General features: G+C 41.3%; 1 protein-coding gene and 1 long non-coding RNA gene across 2 annotated transcripts; one reads left to right on the top strand and one right to left on the bottom strand.

Moving 5' to 3' along the window:
* Positions 1 to 9181: 9181 nt before the first annotated feature.
* On the bottom strand, positions 9182 to 13083 carry LOC117543925. Its single transcript, XR_004568616.1, has 2 exons — positions 13036 to 13083; positions 9182 to 11159 (listed from the first exon to the last, which is right to left on the bottom strand). It is a non-coding gene; the product is annotated as an uncharacterized LOC117543925 (long non-coding RNA).
* On the top strand, positions 10447 to 20691 carry rflna (refilin A). The gene is made up of 4 exons (XM_034212586.1): positions 10447 to 10779; positions 10896 to 11223; positions 16995 to 17104; positions 17584 to 20691. Exons 2-4 carry the CDS (start codon positions 11005 to 11007, stop codon positions 17915 to 17917), a joined length of 663 nt encoding a protein of 220 aa, XP_034068477.1. The 5' UTR covers positions 10447 to 10779; positions 10896 to 11004; the 3' UTR covers positions 17918 to 20691.
* Positions 20692 to 24152: the final 3461 nt, after the last annotated feature.

The raw sequence follows: 24152 nt of genomic DNA, 5'->3' as shown, positions 1-24152 counted from the left end.
AGAGGCAATGTCAGACTGAAGATGGAAAAAAAAAGTGTATGGACAGACAGAAAAAAGCGTGAGTAACTGAATGAGAGACAGGGTGAAACTGAGTGACTGTGTGATAAAGAAAGAAACTGAGACAGAAGAGAAAGTATGACACTGAAGGGTGACAACTCAACAAAAAGAAAATCTCAATATCTCTTTTTGTGTGAGGAAATATAGTCCTACCATGGCTATTGTTCATTGTTTTTATCTGTTTAGAATGCCAATACATGCCAGCGTTTTCAGAAATGTAGACCACATTTCCCATAAATCCAGCTTCCTGAGTTTCTATGCAACATCAAGAGTGAACCTCCCCACACAAAAGGCTTCCTCAACGTCTCACCCAAGATACTGAGCAAGTTGGAAACACATGTGCGGAGTTGACAGTGCAGAAAGAAACACATGGACGGCAGTTTGTAGCCGTGGAAGCCAGCCGAGCCAGGAAGTGCGTGGTCGTCGCAGGGTGCAGATCTCCTGACCTCTGGGGAGTGGAACGCTCCTGAAAACCAGCCCTTGTTCATGCAGCACCTCCTCTCACTGGGTTAGTCTTTCAACACGCTGCACAGAGAAAGAGAAATCAGGATCAGAAGGCATGATAATGTTGATTGCTTCTGACAGAGGCACTGAGAATGATTATAGTAGATCTACATAGCTGCATGCAGCATGTTGTAGCCAGTGAGTGAGGAGAATTTGGCAAGACCTTTACTCATACTGTTTTAGTTATTCCACCTCATGTAATCTCTTTTACAACAAAAGTAAACATCTAAACAGGATTTATTTGTATCCAAGCTTTATTTAGCCTTTAAAGCTGGGATATAAACAATTAATTCAAGGCCTATAATGGAAAAGTAAGCATAAATAAGAGCATGTCATTGTCACTTGATGTATTTATTAGGGCCGGGACTTTAACGCGTTAATTAAGATTAATTAATTACACAACAATTAACGCGTTAAAAAAATTAACGCATTTTAATCGCACTTATTTTTGCACCGCGGAACGTTTCTCACTGGATGAGTTTCAGGCGTACGGATTATACTGGAGCACCAACTAACGTTCATGACTTCAGACAACAACAAACCACAGTGAACAACAGTGGGAAATGTTGTTTTAAAAAACGGACGGGTGGAAGCGTCGATAAGAGCACGGTTGTGTGCAAATTATGCAAAAAGGAATTCGCATATCACCGCAGCACATCAAGCCTCAAGTATCACCTCAATGCAAAACATATAGCAGCTAGCGTGGAAGCTAGCGTGGACGTTATCCTCTTTTATCGCGTTCACACCAAAAAGAGCCGGTACTAAAATTAGTTCATGAGAACCTTTTTACCCCCACGAAAGTCCCTGCTAGAGAGCAGAGAGCTGCTAGAGAGCAGGGACTTTCGTACGGCTCTCTTGTGAGAAAATAGCTATATTTCTGATTGGCTGGGTGGATTGCAAACCACGCCCCGTAAAACTCCCAAAAAGTTTTGTGAAGCCGCCATTTTATTATCCTCGCATTAGCATTATTAGCATTAGCCCAGCGCAGAAACGCAGAGAGACTAACTTATGGCAACACAAAATAAAACATGGGAGCGGTGGAGATGAGGAGGTGTCGGCGTTCTGGCGATTTACTCGGAAGGCTGCTGGGACTCCCAGCAGCTTCTACTGAAGCCAGTCCCTAACTCCGGGGACTTCCGGCCGGGGACTTTGGGCGGCAGTATACGCCGTGAAGTGGTTTGCGGCCTGCCAGTAAACCCAAAGCAGAAGAAGAAGTGACGTCAGCGGCTTCATTTGCCTAATCCACCCCCCAGGTTCAAAGAGTTCTCATGAACTAAGTTCTCATGAACCTTTGTGGGAAAAGTACTGCGGTGGGAATGCGCCTAATGGTATACTAAAATCCATGTGAAAAAAATTGCTTCTCACTGTTCTTAGGTCAAATATTTATATGTGATTAAAAATGCGATTAATTTCGATTAATTAATTACAAAGCCTCTAATTAATTAGATTAATTTTTTTAATCGAGTCCCGGCCCTAGTATTTATATAAATGTAACTCCTCTTGTGATTGAAGTGTTCACAGTTTATACCCCCGTCAACAGTTGTTACTTTTACTGAACAGCTCTCACTGCGGCGACACATTGCAATTACGACATAATGCGTAAGAAACGTTTAGCAGTACAACAAGTGAAGACGTGTGCACTAAGCAAGCAATCGGATTTACAAATGTTTAATGCAACGCAACCTTGACTTCCACTGGCTTTGCTTAGCCACTACTAGCCAAAATAACTCGTTTTAAATGCCTATATTACAGTTCAAACCAGCCTGTTCATAATTTGTACAATAAATAAACTGTTGATATTGTCTTTATTACACACTTCAAAATGGTATGCATGCAATTATATGATATATAGAGTATTTATATATTTAATAAAAAGGTTTACCTTTCAAAAAGGGCATTACATCAATTTAACCTACACATGATTTGTATATGTGTACAATCACTTAATAAATAGATATTCATATTATTAAAATAACTGCTTATAAAGCTTTAGTAAATTATGCATGGACATTTTCTACACACTTTATTGAAATTATAATCAAACATAATATCATGATGATGATTAATATTATTATTATTGTTATTATTATTATCATTATTGTTGTAAATATTATTATTTGTTATTATTATTACAATATTATTATATAATATTATCATCAGCTTTTGAATAAATGATAAAAGTATAATCACCTTAAGTCTGTCTGTCAACCTAAACTGGAGCTCGCACACACACACACACGCACACACACACACACACACACACACACACACAAACACTGAAGCTGGGAGAATTCCTTAAATAACATTCAGGCCAAAGCAGACATGGGTGGTCCACGCTTGTCATTATACCCCTGCAGGCATGAAGGCAAACACAAAGCACCATGGGAAACACAACCTTAGTCGATGGCAGAGAGCTGCTCTCCATCAGAATTCATGACTGTGAGTGAAACACAAATCACTTTGCGGTGCAGGTTTGGTGAATCAACCAGCCAAAGATGTTAATATCCCACAGGGAAGAGGAGACTCCACAGAGAGGAAGTTAGATGGTGAAACAAATATTGTTGAGAATAAATCCCTTTGACTCTGAAGAGGAAGTCACAGCTTGTTTGTTTTTCCTACAACGTGGACTGAATCACTTTGGTGTAATGACAGGGTAATAAATATCATGTTACTGTGGTGAGCTGCCGTCACGTTGACATTGATCTCAAATTTGATTTTGTGCCTTGAACTACCTGTGTAGCTTTAACACTCCAACCCAAACCACAAACCTGAGCAAACACTCTGAGCAAACAGGCAGACTGTTGGGAGTGGGACTTGTTTATGCTTTAAAGGCAGGGAGAGCAGGGCAAAGGGCACAACCTTTTGTCTCTAAGTTTAGAGATGAATGCCTCTCAATGGAGATGAATGGGACAAGAAACATAAACAGCTCTTATCTCTTGGTCATCTACCCCTGCCGTGACCCTTTCTTGTCTTCATTGACTCGCTCACATGGCTGTGTTTGCTCCCCTGCTGAGCCTGGCTCTCCCTGTGACCACCTTGTTTAGTCAATAAATAACGCAGAGAATCGACACGAAACACAAAGCACAGATTGTATCTCTGTCCACATTTCATTTTTCTCAGGGTGGATACTGTTGACACTCCCACTCCCTGGTATTTGTCTGACAGATCTGTGAGTCATATGCACCAAATGCACCCAAACCAACGACCGACTATTGACTGTCTGCACACAAAGTCCCTTCTTTGATGACGCTTCATGCGTTTTTCATTATCTCTGTATATTTACTTAAGCAGAATATAGATCCACATATATATATATATATTTAGATCCATAAACTGAATGTGCATCACTGACTGTCGGTAGTCAGTCAGATAGCTGTTACACATTAAACAAAACCCATTTTCGTGTTTACCTATTGACTGTTCACACAAAGCTGTGAGGAAGTGAAAATGTCAGAGGAAGCGCGTGCAGGTGAATCACTGATTACAGCTGAGAGTGGATGAGCTGCTAGCATGCAAGGCCAACAGCTGTGGTGCCTCGGGGGATTCAGTAAGGAGATCACAAAGTGTGCTGGCTGCACTGAGCTACACAACAACTGATCAGTGGCAATGAAACAGTGGAAAACATGCAAACAACAACTTTGTCACCTCAAGACTCTCACGCTTACTCTTACAAACTTGTACAAATTAAACTGGAACACAGTGAAATAAAATCCTGCAAAACAGGCAGAGGAGAAATTATGACACTGACATTTTGGTAGTTTAAAGCCCTAGCTTTAAAAGGGAACTTATCATACTCAGTTTTGATCTCAGGTTCAAAATACATTCTTATTTGTCGTACTTTCCATCATACTATACCTCTTTTACCTTAAACACTCAGTTTAAGCGCCTGTCTCTTGAAGACCCCCTCTTGAAAAAGCCTGGTCTCCTCTGATTGACTGGCAAGTCAAATTGAAAAGGTAGTTGTCAATTATGGGTGCAACATGTTCTAATGAGCCTGAGTAACACACCCAACAACTTGTGGGTTGTGGTATGTCCACAATAATGTGCTTAGAATTTCAGTTTTTCATTGAATAGAACAACTCGATTGACATAAAACTAAATGTTTTTACTTTATACTTAGAAATACTGTATTGGTTAAGCATATTGCAATTTTTCAAAACGTTTTTACTAATGATCACTCCCAAGCTTTTGCTTTTTTTGCAATGTTAGGCTTGACCCAAGGTAAGGAGCCAAGTAAATAATCTAATGAGCATGGTTACAGGTGACTAAATGTACTTGACTTTATCAGAGTAATAATCAGCATTTTATCCCAGTGATTATTTTAAGGCAGCCATTTAGAAATGTTTTTAGGTCAACATGGTCTGGTGAAGCTGGGATTGGAGTGGGCTTTGGACCATCTATCTTCATAGTAAAATAGATTGTGAGGGAAGGGAGGAAAAACGTATTGGTGGTGATAGAGGGGGAGCTGCAGGGTGAGGACTGTCTTCTTCATCCAGGCAGGGGTCTCCACACATTAAAACCAGATGCAACCAGGCTCCAGAGACGTGAGGTGCATTATGGATTGAACTCTAGGATCCAAATGGCATATTTAGAAATATGCCAGGCTCATCTGTCATAGAGTCAAAGCATGTTCATAACTAATTTTAAAAACAGGCCAAGAGGAACTGACCAGAGGTGTTCGGGGTCACGTGTGAACGCTGAACAAGAGACTAGTGTTTACGTGTACATTGTGTGAAAAGCAAACTGGAGAAAGGTCACCTATCTGTGAGATGGAGACGGTTCCTGGCTGGGAGTCTGAAGAAGAGCGTTGTGTGTGGAAACCACAGTGACGTCCCAGCGGCTCAAAACAAGCTCACTGCCAGGGCTGGCCTCTCTGTGGTTTGTTTACATTGAGAGCTATTCCAGACGGCTCATGCACACGCCAACGTGCACGACACACTGCACACCTCCAGAAAATATGTGTACCTCACACTGAAAAAACAGACTTGAAAAATTGCTCCTAAGGTGAGTGTATTTCTATTTCTTACTGTGTGCCTGCAAACAAACAAAAACACACACACACACACACACACACACACACACACACACACACACACACACACACACACACACACACCTGTATTATCTCCCCCCCCCCCCTCTTTTCCAGACCCACTCCGCACAGCTGGCTTGGCAACGTTTTCTGAATGCAATGAAACTGAGCCAGAGAGTTCTGCAGATCAGGAATGTGTGTGTCTTTATTTCTCTGGGTATGTGTGTGAATTTCTTCCATGCACACAAACATGTTTGTGTCCTCAGGTTTTGTGTGTGTGCAACAGGATATGTGTGATTGCTCTATGAGGGGGGAAGGATGATGGAGCACTAAAAAATGAATCATCAGCAGACGGCTTGGCTGTCCTCCCCCCTCTGTGTCTGCCTCAAAGCTCTCAGGAACCGAATCCTGATTGCAGAACTCTTCAATCAACCCCCACATAATAGGGATGGCTACTTCAACAAATGGTAAAGATGTCTGTTCAATAACGTCCCAAGTATTGCATCTACAAAGGAGAGTTCATAGGTTTGATATGCAGTGTCATTGAAAGTTTACTTGAATGAGAATGATAAAACAGGTATGCAGACAGCCATCGCAGGTTGCTAAAAATAATAATGAATCTCCTGGAACCTGTGATGGATTACAGCACATGGAGAAAACATTAAGCTAGTCTTGGCAAAATAAGTTTCGTTTGTTGGTTTAAACTGTGACCAGCTGAGAGTTAAATTGACTATACTGCTAATTGAGTGAAACCAAGGTGATGCGCACTGACACATAGAACATTTAAACCAGACGATAGACGTAAAATATGTCCCAGGTGAATATTTGTTTCAAACGTTTTCTTTCTAGGTGTGATATGAAGTTGTCCCAAGTGGGAATGTCAACATGAAAAAGAGACTTTGTGTTGGAAGATAATTGTAGTCCAGCACATGCTTAAACGTGTTTTTTGAAACACGTTTTGAAAAGGTGAGCAGTTTTCTTAAATGGAAAGACATTGGTGTTGGGTAACAACATAACAGGCATCTAACAGTATATGTGATCATCCAAGTTACAAACAGATGTGTAGCCTGTTTTGAGGTATCTAGACATGCCACAATAAAAGGCCACTCTAAAATGTTCAGTTTTATCACACAGCACAATGCCACAGATGTCGCAAGTTTTGAGGGAGCGTGCAATTGGCATGCTGACAGCAGGAATGTCCACCAGAGCTGTTGCCCGTGAATTGAATGTTCATTTCTCTACCATAAGCCGTCTCCAAAGGCGTTTCAGAGAATTTGGCAGTACATCCAACCGGCCTCAACCCGCAGACCGCGTGTAACCACACCAGCCCAGGACCTCCACATCCAGCATGTTCACCTCCAAGATCGTCTGAGACCAGCCACTCTGACAGCTGCTGCAACAATCGGTTTGCATAACCAAAGAATTTCTGCACAAACTGTCAGAAACCGTCTCAGGGAAGCTCATCTGCATGCTCGTCGTCTTCATCGGGGTCTCGACCTGACTCCGGTTCGTCGCAAATGCTCACATTCGATGGCGTCTGGCACGTTGGAGAGGTGTTCTCTTCACGGATGAATCCCGGTTTTCACTGTTCAGGGCAGATGGCAGACAGCGTGTGTGGCGTCGTGTGGGTGAGCGGTTTTCTGATGTCAATGTTGTGAATCGAGTGGCCCATGGTGGTGGTGGGGTTATGGTATGGGCAGGCGTATGTTATGGACGACGAACACAGGTGCATTTTATTGATGGCATTGTGAATGCACAGAGATACCGTGACGAGATCCTGAGGCCCATTGTTGTGCCATTCATCCACGACCATCACCTCATGTTGCAGCATGATAATGCACAGCCCCATGTTGCAGGGATCTGTACACAATTCCTGGAGGCTGAAAACATCCCAGTTCTTGCATGGCCAGCATACTCACCAGACATGTCACCCATTGAGCATGTTTGGGATGCTCTGGATCGGCGTATACGACAGCGTGTTCCAGTTCCTGCCAATATCCAGCAACTTGGCACAGCCATTGAAGAGGAGTGGACCAACATTCCACAGGCCACAATCAACAACCTGATCAACTCTATGCGAAGGAGATGTGTTGCACTGCGTGAGGCAAATGGTGGTCACACCAGATACTGACTGGTTTTCGGACCCCCCCAGACCCCCCCAACAAAGCAAAACTGCACGTTTCAGAGTGGCCTTTTATTGTGGCCAGCCTAAGGCACACCTGTGCAATAATCATGCTGTCTAATCAGCATCTTGATATGCCACACCTGTGAGGTGGGATGGATTATCTCGGCAAAGGAGAAGTGCTCACTATCACAGATTTTTTCAGATTTGTGAACAATATTTGAGATAAATGGTTATTTTGTGTATATAGAAAATGTTTTAGATCTTTGAGTTCATCTCATGAACAATGGGAGCAAAAACAAAAGTGTTGCATTTATATTTTTGTTCAGTGTACATATGGTTGAATGTAATTTGAGTTTGTGGTCTTCATAACATCAATCTAGATTTGTACTTAAGCACAGTGGTGCAACAACAGAAGGCTAACAAACTCACAACGACAACAAGTTTAGTAAATACAATGGCTACACTAGTTTAGCATGCTAATATTTACAATTTAGTATGTATCAAATACCAAAAGCAAATGTCAGAATAGCCACTTAAATCATGTTGAGAACTCCCTGGGTTCCCTCCTCAATGAGGCTGCAGTTGAGCAACTCTTCCCATCGGCATGCTCACAGACATGCCTACAACCACAAACACGCTCATCATCTGTGTCCCACTATTTTATGGCTAATCTGTACCAGATCTCAACACTAATCCCTTGATTGCCCTGAGGATCAACATGACGGGCCCTTAAAGATGGACATGATGACACAAAAACACACCTGACACGGGAAATGCCAGTAAAACTCCCAGCGCCGCTCCACAGCTTCCTGCCGCGGCTTTGAAACAATAACACAGAGGAGGGAAAACAATTCTCTGCAAACAAGATTACAGCTGCACAAGCTTAACGGGCATGCAATTAAATATATCTTCCAGACAACAAAGGCAAACACAGAGTTATCTTAGTTTTTATACGAACTGAAAAAACATCACGCATGATTTCCTGGCAATCTGTGGTAATCACCATGGAGAGCTGGTGGACCATCAAAGATACAATCAACCACTTAAGACACACAGTCTGCTCTGTGCTGCTCTGCACTGGCTCTTATTTATGCTCTGATTTCCCTTTTGGCAGGGCTGCTGTTGGTAAGAGTAACCGTATGAACAGAGAGTGCAGACATGATGTGGAGAGAGCCATCAGCAAGGATTCAATCTCTCCTCTGCATGCTGTTCACTCAGGTTTTCTACTGTAAATGCGTGTGTGTGTGTGTGTGTGTGTGTGTGTGTGTGTGGTGTGTGTGTGTGTGTGTGTGTGTGTGTGTGTGTGTGTGTGTGTGTGTGTGTGTGTGTGTGTGTGTGTGTGTGTGTGTGTGTGTGTGTGTGTGTGTGTGGGGCTGCTGAATGCACACAGTGTTCCCACCCAACTCCACCCAGTCCTGAAATACACCAGGCAAGATGGTTACAGACACATATACACCCAGGCCTTATGAAAAATAACTTCAGTGATCCTTTAATAATCCTTTGACAAGATATTTTCTGGAACAAAACAAACTGCTCCACAAAGGCAGCCGACTGATCATTTCTGGAAATAACTAAAACTATACAAGGATTGACATCAGGGGAGTTTCTCAGGATAACAACGCTTAAATAACTTTGTGATCATTTCGGATAACTTTAGCTGAACAACATTCAAATTGTAAAGGGTTTTACTCATTGCAGATACCCAGCTAATTTGTTCTGCTATGTTGGCAATGAGATGAGCTCCAGGCTTTCAAAAAAAAGTAATAGGTAAGCTTAAAAAATCTGCAAATGTGCAGTTACGCAGATGATATACTTTCTTGTTTAGCTGTGGAGTTCATCTCTCAGACTTGATATGCATTGAGCTGTTTCAGATTGTTCAACTCAGATCTACACCTCAGGAAGACAAGTTGCTATTTGGCATGATGAGTGTCATTCATTTTGTCAAAAAAGACTTTACCTTTTTTTAACATTTCACAATGTGTATAGTCTAATACAAATTAACCCAGTATACAAAAATGTTGGACAACACCTTCCCATTTCTTTAGTTTAAAAGGCTGTAAACAGAAAGTATGACTCGTAGGTAAAGTGAGATAAAAGGCTATATTTACTGGCAGAAAATTTGATTATATTGACAATTTACCAATATTGTCCCATAAATACACAAAAAGAGGAATAGAGGTGCCACTAATCAGAAACGTAATGCTAATTATGTAATAATATTATAATAGTAATAGTTATTGGTAGCTATTGGAAGTATTCAACAGTGATTACTAACTTCTACCGATTAACAAAGGTAACTAGAGTTCTCTGATGAAGTGACATATTATCAAATATAAATATCTAAATGTGGAAAGTTTCACATTATAAATGCTAATCAATGTAATTTAGTGATGTATAATTAATACTGCTTATTGTGAGAAATGCAAGATGAAATGCGTATACCAACTGGTTTATAAGAAACCTTTATATAAACCTGTTATTATGTAGCCAACTAGAAAATCACTACAGTTGTGCCAATTACTACTTATGAATAACTAACTGTTAATTATAGTTATCAAGATAAACCAAACCCTAGATCCAGAAGGGATGGTATAACTTGCTCAAAGGCACTTCAATTATAACTACACTCAGTCAGTCCCCGTCATAGGTCACCGTGCAGCAGGAGCAGGGAGGACGTGCTCGCCCCTGTCGGTTGTTCATGGAAGTGATCCAGATCATGAGGGCTGGACTGAACCCAGGTGCAAAAAAAGCCTGGCAGGATCATTAAGAAGGAGCTCTCCGCTGCAGAGCGCACACACACATGCGCACACACACACTCACACACACACTCAGCAGAGCAGAGGAGAGGAGCTCTCATCCTGATCGGTGCCAGACGCACGGTCGACTTTTTGTTTTTGCGCGAGATTTATTACGTTTTTGTTCAGTTGTGATATATATAAATAGTGTAAACTACACTTTGGTGTGAAGGTTGAAGTTAGTATTTAAGATTGTGGTTGGTTTTTCCCGCAAATTGGAATATATTTCGGAATTAAAAGTGGACAGACTACTTCACGACGCGCAGGTACAGTAATGTTTTGGATAAATAAGGGCTGGATCCATATCACTGTGGGGAGTTTTTTTCCCTAGTGTATGGGCTTTGATTAAATCCATATTTTCCCCCTTTTTCTTCGGTTGCAGGAGTCCTCCTAAAAGAAGTTCACCCAGGATTGTCTTTCCGAGGCAGGAGCGCTCAACTTGTCAGTGCAACTTGGTCCGGGGTGTTTTTTTGACTTGAGTCGTCCCAGAAATGGTGGGGCACCTACATTTACAAGCGATGGATGATAGCCTGAAAGGAAAGAACCGGGAAGGGCTGCTCGACAGTCCGGATTCGGGGTTGCCCCCCAGCCCCAGTCCGCCCTTCTGCTCCCTCTCCCCGGGTCTGATCGACTCGCGCTCCGGCAGCTGCACGACGCCCGTCGAAAGCCATCATGGATATTACAAAAAGGAAAGCAGAGAAGGCAAACTGGTAAGAAACATATCGCTGTAGTTACTGTGTTATTTGCTGCAATTTTATAATCTGAAAGCTGTGATCTGGGTCTGTTTTGTGTCTTCATTGACTCACTGAATTAAAGGATAAAATAGCCTACCTAATGGATAAATAATGACGCTGCTGCGAGAGAAACTGAAATTCTGTGAGCTTTTTAGTTTTTGGCAAGAAACAGATTTCATTTCAGTCTTTACTCACATAACATCTGGAAGCTCTCTTTCTTTCTCTTTCTCTTTTTTTCTCTCTCTCTCTCTCTCTCTCTCTCTCTCTCTCTGTCAGAAATTCCTCAGTTGCAAACTTCTGATCTTGTACTTGAGCTGAAGATGTCACTGCCCCTCAATAAGCCAGTCAAAAATGGGCCCTTACTACAAGGTGTCATTAGGAGTCTGTGTGGGAGTTCATTATAGGTCCACTTGGGTTTCCAATCTGGGGTCCAGGGACTCCCGGGGGTCCTTGCCAGGATTTCAGGGGCTCCCGGTGTGATGACAGAAAGCTTTATCACTTTAATTGCTTCACTCGTCTCAGTGAAGGTGTGTGGCCTACACTAAAAGCATGACTCGTGAAATCAGGTTTCTGTCTCTCGCCTTACATGACAAGACAGCAAAAATGTTATTATGCGAATGCTCTGTGACGGATTTACATCGGGACTGTCTATTTCTACTATAAGGTCCTTTAAAACTGACAGCCATGTGCATGCTAAAACAGAGTCATCTAAATGAAACACATACAAAGTCAGAAACTAGCTTTATAAAACGTTTCAATAACCACAAGAACTTATAATTAAAACCACTTCAAATAAACAGAAATTGGCAAATTGGTTGATTATTGGATACGTTCTGGCCAACCGAGTGATTTAGAGAAGATAAGTCCAATAGAAACTTCTACAAATGTTATATGTTAGAAAATAATGTAGAATAATGTCTTTAAATGTTTAGTTTAGTTTGGTCAGAACAAAACCCAGAGGTATTCATTTTAATGTGATATAATACAGAGAAAGGCATGAAATATCGATATTTAAGAGGCCTAAAGCAGCCTTTTATGACATTTCTGTATGGATAATAAAATAGTGGGCGATTACTTTCTGTCAAACTAATCTTTGCAGCACTGCTCGCAAATGTTTTCACATGTTGCATATGTTTTTGATTGCCTGGCTATTTTAACAAGAGAAGGATATTCCATTCAACGGTTTTTACAGTCCTTTCCCTCGTACACATTATGATCCTTCTTATTTCTGTACTTATTTATCATGTCTGGTTGAATGACACAACCCAAGTTGGGAGCCTATACATTAGAAAACTTCAGTTTTGCACTTTAGAAATGTGAGTCTAACCCATAGTTACCTGAGTGTTAAGTGTCATGCTCAGTCTGTGAACAACAACATCAGTCACAAAATGAAAAGCTGAAAACAGGAGTTAAAGTTGAAGGAAGCACAAAGGATTATCTAAAGTTGATCAGAGCTGCACATATAAGTCGACTAAATGAGTAGTCGAACGGTAGAAAAGTAATCGGCAAATGTTTTTATTGTTACTAAACCGGTATCGTATTGATTTAAGCTTCTAAAAAATGAAGATTTCCTGCTTTTACATCATATCAAAGTGAATATCTTTGGGTTTTGGATTGACAAATCAAACATTTAAAGACTGAGAAACTGGAATGGATATGTTTCAGTATTCTCCGACCAAGCAATGAATCCAAAAAGCTAGAAAACTATTAGCATTTGAATGAATATTGAAAACAATGTAGTTGCAGTAGGGGTGTAACGGTTCACAGAAGTCACGGTTCGGTTCATACCTCGGTTTGGGGGTCACGGTTCGGTACGGGTTCGGTACAACAAGAAAAAGCAAAAAAAAAGTCCCAAATGCATAATTCCAGGTTTGTTGTTATTTATGTTTGAACAGTAGTGCAAGTTTCAGTTTAAAAATAAGGAACTCTGACATTTTGAATAATTAACTGTATTAAACAGTTAAAAACAAACCACAAACAGTACCACACACACTCAGATGGCCATATTATCTATAATGGCTGATGTCAAACAAAAAGGTTTCATCAAGCTGTAAAACTAAAAAGGATGTCTTGAAAATATGACATCATAAATAATAAGAAAGTGTTTCAAGAGCGCAAAGTCGTTAAAAAACATATGCCAAAAGCTTCCGTTATTTATTTTGGTCTCACGGCTTTCATGTCTATTGGCTTCTTAAAAACAGCGGGGATCAGCTGTTGAACTGCTGTTGTCTTTTGCCGGGCTCCGGTGATAGGCAAATCTGGGTGATGCCTTCTGATATGATTTAGCATGTTTGGCGTGTGTTCCCATGAGCATACCGCACCGCTGTCTAACAAGGCCGACACACCGTCCTCGTCCGATCCACCACTCGCACTTCATCGTTGTTGTAGTCCACAGGGAACCCGAAATGTTCCCACACAGCTGATTTAAAAAAAAAAAGCCATAGACTGTATAGGTTCTAGCTCCTGTGTGTTATCTGAAATCGCCATACTAACTTTTCTTCTTCTTGTATTTTGTTCGTTTTGTTGTTGTGTTTCTTCTTGTTCTTCATTTGTTGTTTAAGGGCGGCTGGCAAACAGCTTTTAGGCGCAATACCGCCCCCTGGATTATATATAGTGTAGTGGATGACAGACTTTTTTCCCACTCGTAAAAAAAAGGCGTATTCGTCGTGTGACTGCATGTGCCGAACCGTGACGTCCGAACCGTGACGGTACGAGACGAATACGGATACCGTTACACCCCTAAATTGCAGTAGATTATTTATCTGGAAAATGAATAATAACTTTTTATGTGTAAATGTGTGTGGATTCATTGGACCCGTTTGATGCCTGTCTCAGCTCAAATCTCACCATGGACATCAGCAAGTCCATGTATAAAGCTGAAATATTTAGAAAAACGTATTAACAGTCAACCATTATTAACATCTTAAACTCACAAATTGTGCACTTTTTTGTTTCAGTTATTTTCTGAAAAACACAAAGAGCTTTGGAGCCATAGGGAATCTATTTTCTGTCTATATTACATCTGATCGGAAAACTGGAACTACTGGTCTGTACATAGAACCATCAAACAGTAACCCTGAGGCAACATTAGTACTTATTCATCTGAGGACAGACATGTCACTACACAGAATAGATTATGTTCCATGGAAAGATTTTTAATAATTAAAATGGCTACTAATGACTCAGTGGTTTTCTGTGACAAGGTTGATTTGATTGAAAATGATTTCCAGGTCACTCCCATTCTCAAACGTTTTCAGAACATGTCTGCACAGGTCGGGGTGGCTTTTAAAGAGTCTGAGGGAGGCCTCAGAAATGCAGCGCTGCATCCTGAGAGTTGCGTGACATTGGTTTGCTGGAGCCTGAAACAGAGAAAGAGAAAGATCCTCTAATCCTCTGGAGGTTCAGATTAGCAGGACTTCTCTGCTTTGTGTTTTTCTTCTAAAGATCCGTCCTGATAGAGGCTGCTTGTGTTGCTAATCCCATCAGTGTAGCTGTGTATGGAAACAACCAAAACTCTTCATCAGAAAAGTTGTCAAGTTACATGACTGTGAGGACATGAGGATGCATACATTTGTTTTTCTTTTCCAAATCTATTTATGTGTTGTTTTTGTACGCCACCTACCAACAATCCTCCAGTTCTATTCTGGGTCTTGTTAGAGCGGCTGCAGGCCATTGCATAAGAGCTGGATGACCTCTCACTTCTAAATGAAACGTGAAGCACCCCTGTTTTCAAATGTATACAGATGTGGGATACATATTTGTATACTGTGTCTTTACGAAGGTCTTAACTAACAAAAGGGACTAGAGGCATGCAACAAATGAGTGTGGCCATGTTATCTGTCAGACCTGCAGAAGGTTGTGTTCATGTCCTCAAGGATTCCGGTCAAGTGTCGGTGGATTAAAATCGAGGACGGACAGGAGACATATCTCATGACAATTTTCTAAATCTGCCTCGCTGTGTGGTACCGATGCTCTTACATTAACGTCCTTGCAAACACCAGGATGCAAAGTCAGATCACTTCCCCAAACAGCAGGCAGTTGGAGAAGTGTGTTTGAGTTGGCGTTTCTCTCTGCAGCTCTACATTGTGCATTGTACATTGTGTGGGTGGCTCAGCTGCACAGTGTTTTTCCTGGGCAGAAATGTGCTTCCAGGGGAGTTTATGCTCTGTGAGCATTCTGGGGGATCCACTGTCTGGAGGTGACCTCTCCTATTCACCAATGTTTGCTTTGCAGAAGTTGCCAGAACACACTGTGAAATACCTGGGATGCTCTCCATGCCGGAGCAGTGGCGGTAAAGACAATCCCAAGTCCTACCATTTTTTTAGGCCATGAAGTACCAGCATCAAAAAGAGAAGAGGCCGCAGATTAACTTTGTTTCAGTCTGGTGGTAAAACTAGCAGCTGTGCAAGTCCAGCTCCAGCGCTCAGATAGTGTGTGGGTGATGATGGTAGGTAAGAGGAGCCTCTCTCAGCGATGTGCCGTGCCCTTGGCCTGTTCTCGCTCGTCCCCTGCAGAGGCATGTACGCTCTGCTGTGGCCAAACCACAGCATGTGACAGCCTCTCGTGTGTAACGTGAGAGGTGTCGGAGTTGTGGTTGGGGTGCCATTTGATTCAGATTGGCCAGAGACACACATGCAAATAAAACGGTCAGTGTGTGACAGTGTCTGTGATTGTGATTGGTGCAGCTCTGTTTGTCCCCCTGTGGCCCCAGAGGGGACACTCAGGGGTAAAAGGTCAGTGCTAAAACAGACCTGGTTCATACTGTACAGTTAGTTGAGTACAGTGTATCTGTATCCCATCTGGTGTGGCACACTGTGTAAAGCAGACACTCTGAATGTATCCCATGACCAGAATGAGTAGTATGATTGTAACAGGAGTTTAGGAATGTTTGTTGTACTCATTATTGGTTTATTGGATTTTTAGTAGATTATTCTTATTCATACGGGAAAGCATTATCCCCATTTAAGGGTTAAGGGGTTTAAGGGGTTTTAAACAATGTACATGAGTATTAGAGGGTCTCCATCACACACATGCATGCTTGCCAATGTGAACCCATTTTGTTCAGGCTGGCCAGACTAAATGAGAATCTTTAATATCATCCCCTTACTTCTGAGAGCATCATCTCCACCAGTCATTTTAGTTTTGCATTCTGTAACATCTGCAGGCCTCAACATCTGTTAGCCTATTTTCAGTCCGCACGCACGCATGCACGCATGCATGCACACACACACACACACACACACACACACACACACACACACACACACACACACACACACACACACACACACACACACACACACACACACACACACACACACACACACACACACACACACACACACACACACACACACATCTATGTCTATGTCAGAGCCACACGTCTCTAGACAGACAGAAAAAAAACGTTTTACCTCCACCACTTAATTGGGCCGGACCCACACAGTGTAATTATCTGATTAAAATGGAAGTGTTGCCCAAACTGCTGTGCTTCTTGTCTAATTATTGTTGTAGTATTAGCTGTTCCACGTCCAAGGCGAGTTCTCATGAGGGCGTATCAAGGAGCAGGTTTTCCTGGAGAGGGTGGGGACTACTGAAGTGGTTTTAATTTGGTTTAACCCCCAACCACGCTGGCATTTTTTTAACAAGAATTCCTTGAATGGACACGTTGGCAGGCTTGTTACCAACAGTTCAGCAGTTCATGGATGTGTTTGTGAGATTGTGACTCTTGTGTTTCCTCTGCCCAGCTGCCCTACCTGCTACTGAACTCCACGGGCACAGACCCAAAGACCCGCATGCATCCTGTGTTCTTCGGAGAAAGCATCGAGGTCAACCCCAAACCGGAGCAGGAAATCAAGTAAGGGAACTTTGAAGCATAATGACAGAGGTTGCTATTTGGAGCCTAATTGTCTTATTTTTTATGAATAACACATTCACACAAATATACCTTTATGTATTCATATATATGTATTACATCTCTGTGACTTTTTTAAAACTTTGCCAATATTGCTCTCAAAATAATGTGCAAAACTATTTTAGCATACTTATCTTACTGAGATAGTATTAGCGTAACATACATGTTGTACCCTTGATGTTATTCTCATGTTGTCGTAATATTGTAAGAAAAAAAGGGTCTTACTCTTTTCCACGCTTTTTCTATTTTCCTATACACTTCATATTTGTACCCATATTTTTTTATTCTTGTATTAATCTGGCACAAGAATTTTCTTCGGGATTATTAAAGTAACATTTGATCTTCTCTCTTAACAACACTGCCACCTAGCGGTCAACTTTAGCTGCCTTTCTAAAAACTTGTCCCCCTCTTTTTCCTTACAGATGCAACTCCGAGGTCAAGTACGACTCGGACAAGCACTACCAGGACCAGGTGTACTGCACCCCGGTTCCCACGCCAACCTCCTTCAGCGAGACGGTGGTGGCAGTGAGGAACTGCACCTGGAGGAGCTACAAGTCCCAAGTTTACTTGGAGCCGCGGCAGAAACCCATCAGCTACCGAAGCACCACCATCATCTACCCGAAGCACGCCAAGAACACGTACCGCACCACGCTCAACTACAACGCCACGGGGTCCCGCCGCTGGTTCGTCTCCACGGTGAAGCTGGAGTCCAGTGAGGATACTAGTCCCTGCATCATCTACACAGAGGACCTGTAGGGCCCACAATGCACTGGGAGAGGGCTACCTGGTGATTGTATCATTTGTTTTTGAGGAACTTGGGGAGGCCTATATTGAAAGGGAAATACTTCAAGTAATACCTGAAAAACCCTGCTCTGTTCATCTTTACTTGCCATGGAGGAAACTGTTGGAACCCTTTATCGACATTTCACCTGAGTTTTTTTAGACTTTCTACTGATGCAGTCTTTAAAAACTGTCTGTCCTATGGCAGTTTATCAATGGTTAATGTCTTATTTAATACAAGAGCTGACAAATTGGCGGCCTTTCCGGTTGGATGTAACCTCAGTGAAGGTGACGGACTGTGTTAGAGAAAAGTCGAGATGTGGTGGATTTCAGCTCCGAGCCAACCGAGACACGCCAATGCAAAGCTTTCTAATATGGCTTTATTGCACTTGTTTTCTATATCAAAGTCCTCCCAGTGGACTTGAATTGCGGGGGTGGGGGGGATTTCAGCATGTGAAAAAATTGGACCAAAGTTTATCTCTTTGTATGACCTCCACACTCTGAGACAAAACGCTTGCTTTTGTTGTACAGCGTAAATTAACACACATTAAAACAGCAGCCTGTCTAGATTAATTAATAATTGAATTAAACTCAACTGCACATTGCAAAGTCTTGTTAAATTCCCAGAGCTGACTGTATAATTCAAACTAAAGTCTAATTAAAAGACAGCACAATAACATCTGATGCCTTGAGAATATTTGAAAAAAGGGAGATATTTAAATCCTCTGAAAACTTGGTTTCAGATCTTTGTAACTTCACAGCCACGGTGGATCACTTATTGTCAGAGATTAAACATCTGTTAAACGTAATGTTTGTTAACACTTGATTTGAACACTTTAATTAAGATAGTGAAAGGGTGAAGGGTTTTGGTAAAGAGGTTCTTGTTAGCTGGTTCAGTTGCAGATAAAAAATCAATGAAGTTTGGAATGAAAGAAGCAGCGTTAGACATTATTTATTAAAAGTTGAACACTTAAAAACTCAGTGAATCTGCTTCATCAGGAACACACATGATCAATGGTTACAAGGTTATTGAGAACATACAGGTGTATTTCAATGCCAAAGACTGTGCATGTTTTTTAGTTGTTTCAGTCAGTGTAACTGCTTTGGTTTCAGATGGTTGAGCTCGTCACAGAAGTGCAAACATTTTGACGTGAAGTGTTTGAATATTTAAAACACTTCTCTGTCACAACACAAAAACAAGAACTATTTCCAGCTGTCATTGACTGCTTTTAATGCTTCAAGGGTTCAGCTTAAAAAAAGACAAACACAATTGTGATTATTTGGCACCAGCTATTTGTAAATACATCAGTTTATGAAAAGTTGTTGGTGATTTACTTAATTATCTTTGCATAATTAAAACTTAAGGAGTGTCTTAGCTTTTAAGTCATTTTCCAGAAATCATCTGGAAATGTCACTGTGTAGGGTCATACAATAATACATTGTTAATTTAGGTGATACTCTTTTATTTATCAGTGTAAACATGGATAAATATGTGTTTTCAGTGTCATGAAATATCCAACTACATTATGCAAACCTAGCTAACGGTATTTGGCGTTTTAGTCTGACATTGTTAACAGCCCGTCAAGTAATTTTAGCCATGTTGTTATTTATAAAAAATGATTTCAATATTTCAGGATAGATGTTACTCAAAACTGGTCATATTTAAGCAAGCTTTGTCAGTGAGCTAACGTTATGTAGCCTACAGCAGCTACAGCTGACTGTCACTGGGCGAACATATCTATTAACAACCCATCTCTACTTAAAAACGACTTTATTGTCAAAGAACCCTGTTGTTTACATCTACACCTAGTCCGAACTTCCTTTGTAGGGTTGAATTTACAAATAGCTGGTGCAGACGAGCGTGTAATGCTGTTTTACAGATATCAATATATTGTCATATTGAAACCACATCAGATCATCCTGTTGAAGATGTAAAATATAAGTTTATTGAGCATTTTTTGTGACTTTTTTGTGTCTGTCTTATATATATATTTAGATTATTGAACATGGACAATATTGAAACATCAGACTTTACCTCAAATTTGACTAGGTATCCATTTTACTTCATTGCAAATGTGTTTTTCCGAATTTTAGTTGAGGTATTGAACTCGCAGTCTTGGTTATTTTATTGTTTGAACAACCTTATAGGAAAGTGTAAGGGTAGGAGATACATGGAGGCTTTATGGGGAGGGGGTGCATCAGTACTGTGAGATGGGTACTGGGTTTTAATGAGGGAACAGTAAGTAATAAGCAAAGAGGGGAACATCAGATCTGCTCTTTCAAAAGGAAAACTGTAGATGAGATGATAAAATATTCTGAAGATGGCTTTTTAAACTAAACAGTAAAGTTATTGAAAGATGACGGAGAGTTTTGCTATGTGTAGATGGTCTGTGAAATGTCAGAGAATGATGACAGAAAGTCGGTGGGTGTCAAGTTTAATACGTTGGTGTTTTTATGTGAGATACTTGTGTTTCCTAACATTTGATTTTGTTACTGTACATTTTTTTCCTGTTGTATATGTGGCATCAAGGCACTTCATATTTCTCTTTATATTTTTGTACGTCAATCGATCGTTCTAGTTCTGATTAAAGAAAATTATTTAATAAGATGTATATCCTAAATGAATAAAACATTGCGATTCCTAAAACCTACTTCTGTTGTGTTGAATACATTTGTTGCTAAACCTTAACAGTACATTGTATTTGCCTGCTTAGCAATGCTGTGATGTCATCCATCTCGGGGTGGAAGAAATAAATGGTGTGAATGAGTTAATTATTCAGTCATTAAGCTTTTTCTCTTCTTTACATCACAGAGAAGTCCCCACAACATGGTGTTTTCTCTCATGTCCAAACACAAGGTAGGAAGGTAGGAATCACTTACCTAAGAGATGCTTTACTTTCGGAGGTCTTTACTCTGGACAAAGCACTGCGGCAGAAATAAAAAAGCCTGATTATTAGCAAACAAAGACACTTTTTGTTTTGAGGTAACAAAACAGGAAACTTCAATAGTTTAGACTGAATATAAGGACACTGTTCGATGATGTAAATTGGGAAAAGAAGGCTGTTTACGTCTTATTACACCATCACTGATGAGATACATTAAAATGTCACGATTAAGATGAATAAGGAATGTATTACTATTTTGTCCTTTTAATATTACTCAATTCATACATTCAACATATAACCGTTACAAACAACTATGCTTGTGCTGCCCCCTTGTGGTACCTGACCTGTCCTGCAGGGCTAAGACACAGACAGACAGACAGACAGACGGGCGGGCGGGCGGGCAGGCAGACAGACAGACAGACAGACAGACAGACAGACGGACGGACAGACGGACAGGCAGGCAGACAGGCAGGCAGACAGACAGACAGACAGACAGACAGACAGACAGACAGACAGACAGACAGGCAGGCAGACGGGCAGACAGACAGGCAGGCAGGCAGACAGACAGACGGGCGGGCGGGCAGGCAGGCAGACAGGCAGGCAGGCAGACAGGCAGGCAGGCAAGCAGGCGGGCAGGCAGGCAGGCGGACAGACAGGCAGACGGGCAGACAGACAGACAGGCAGGCAGACAGACAGACGGGCGGGCGGGCGGGCAGGCAGGCAGGCAGACAGGCAGGCGGACAGACAGGCGGACGGACGGGCAGACAGACAGACAGGCAGGCAGGCCTGAACTACTGAATTTCCCCACGGGGATTAATAAAGGTCCATTTTATTTTATCCTATTTTACAGAAGCATGTTGCCCATAAACTATATGTCTCACAATGCATCTCATTTTGTGACATGCACACTGAAGAGACTTGCAATTATTTGCCCTAGACTTCCGCTAGTTAAGTTATTACCCTATCCGATAATAATCCAATGCAGAGGCAATAATATAATACATTATTTCATATATATTATGTATATTTATATAGTTACAACCGGCCCTTTGAGTGCAACCATAATGCTAATGTGGCCCACGATGAAATTGAGTTTGACACCCCTGATTTAGACTGTTCCACAATGACTAAGTGGACAAAGTAAAAGTGTGACTCTGCAGAAATCCAATAGAAAACACAGAGCATTAAATAACATGACGCCGAGACCATGAATGGCAATAAGCTTTTTATTTAAACATTAAGGCAGTGTCTTTTTTGTTTTTCATTTTACACTGCTATCCACAAAGCTTGCTGGTGGGCATGTAGAATTTAACCATGTGAATATTTATTTTATTTTTTGTAATACCAACCTTGAAGCAAGCCACATAAATATTTACATCTCTTCAGTTTTATATACAATCCTTGCTATTATACAGTGGGTTATAATAAAAAAAAATCATTATGCACAGAATGGTTGAACAATGTACTGTTTATGTCGATCCCCCCCACCCCCCTTTGACAGTCCAGGGAACACATCATGAATTGAACTCCGTCTCTTCACGTCTTGAATGATTACTTGAATTGATACAAACTGTAAGAACAATGAACCAAATGGATGCATGTTAAAATTTGTTTCAGTATACTTTTAAAAACAATGTTTTAGTCCGACATCAGTTTAGGGAACAGCTGGATATGGCTTAGTCTGTTTACCGTCACATTCTTCAATTTCATCAGTGGATAAATGATATACGAGCAGAAACCAATGTACAAAGCCTGGCTGTTTTTCTGCCATGCCTGCTGAAATTTAAAACCCTCCTTCAGTCTCGATAGAAAATGAAAACAGGCCGAAAAGATGGCTGAGCTTTCTGCAGGTGTGGCAGGTGGGATGAAGGAGGAAGAGGAGGTAGTCCTTTAACAGTCCTGTTTGTGAGAATCAACAGTGACAAAATGAGCGAGAGATGGAGAGGTAAATCTTCCTAAACCACTGACCGAGCTCACTGTCATCGCTGCAGTTTTTCAGTCAGAGGACAGAGTTCGTCCCTGGTCGCGCAAAGTCACAAGCCGAAAACATTTCATACATCATTTGCACAGAGGGCGACCTTTACAATGCTGCAGTAAACTGTGACAACATGTCAACTCGTGTTACATAAAACAACCAGAATGCTTTTGAATGCCTCCCCCCCACTTCTTCTGAACAGTACAAACACAGCAGATGCAATGAAGTACACTTGAAGCATGACATGGCCCGGTTAGCTGTGACACAGCATCAGTTTGAAGATGAATTCCAATAAGTGAAACAGTTAAAAGCTAAGGCTGTGATGGATTTCAAAGTAAAGAAAAAATGCACACAAAAAGTATTTTTAAAATTTTTCTTTTTTAAAAGAGGACATTTTTCCTTTGCAGTTTTGCTTTATCATAATTCCCTGCTTGGACAGTATTAACTGTCATGGGGGGTTAAAAGAAAAATTGTGCGTCACTTGGTAACTTCAGTACTGTATATGTAAAATAAATGGCACTTAACACTAGGAATATCTCATAACTGTACAAAATCTGCCAGGGTGAGGAGTCGGGTCTCAGCTCCCCCTCTAGGCAGTAAAAGGTCAGAGGTCAGACCGTCACAACAGCTCCTAGACAGGATCGCAGCAGGCCAGCTGAAGCTGACACCGCCATGGACCAAGGGTTGTAGAAAGATGGCTTTTTCACCTCTCTTTAATGCAGGTAAACTCCAAAGTGATGCTGAGGAGTTCGCCTTTAAGCAGCTTTAAGGTCGGTCTGCACCTGCTCGCAGCGGCTTAGTCCTCGTTCACTAAAATGTGATTGTCGCTTTGAGCGTGAGAGCGATAAAGAATATTGGTAGCAAGACCAAAATAAACAGATTAAAGGATACAGTGGGATTTATACGCTGTTCTTGAGTCCATTTTGCACCTGTCCCAGGAAACTGAATCTTAAAAATGCCATTGTGAACAGACTGACTACTAAGTGCTTAATATCCAAAAAACTTTCAACAAACACAGACATGATTAATATAAAAACAGTGAGAAAGTGTCACTTGTTTCAGTGCCATCCGTCTGGCAAATCATCTCTCCCCTTGCCTGAGATCAACAGGCCTTTGCTGTTCCTCAGGATCCCCCCCCCCCAATATATGACGACATCAGCAATGAACAGCATGTTTACCCTGTAAACCAATGATATGACCCTCCCCGCATAACAATCTATCCCCCCCCACCCCGGCCCCAAAAAAGATACATCATTGCAGATAATAGACAACAAAATGACACCATCAAAAGTTCACCATCAAAATGTACTAACGGTCTCAGCTCACGTTCCAAACACAGGACTGGACTGAC

The sequence above is a fragment of the Gymnodraco acuticeps genome, unplaced genomic scaffold (genome assembly GCF_902827175.1).
Source record: "Gymnodraco acuticeps unplaced genomic scaffold, fGymAcu1.1, whole genome shotgun sequence".
NCBI lineage: Eukaryota > Metazoa > Chordata > Actinopteri > Perciformes > Bathydraconidae > Gymnodraco > Gymnodraco acuticeps.
The sequence above is the reverse complement of the archived record's forward strand: the minus strand, read 5'-3'. Positions and strand labels throughout refer to the sequence as shown.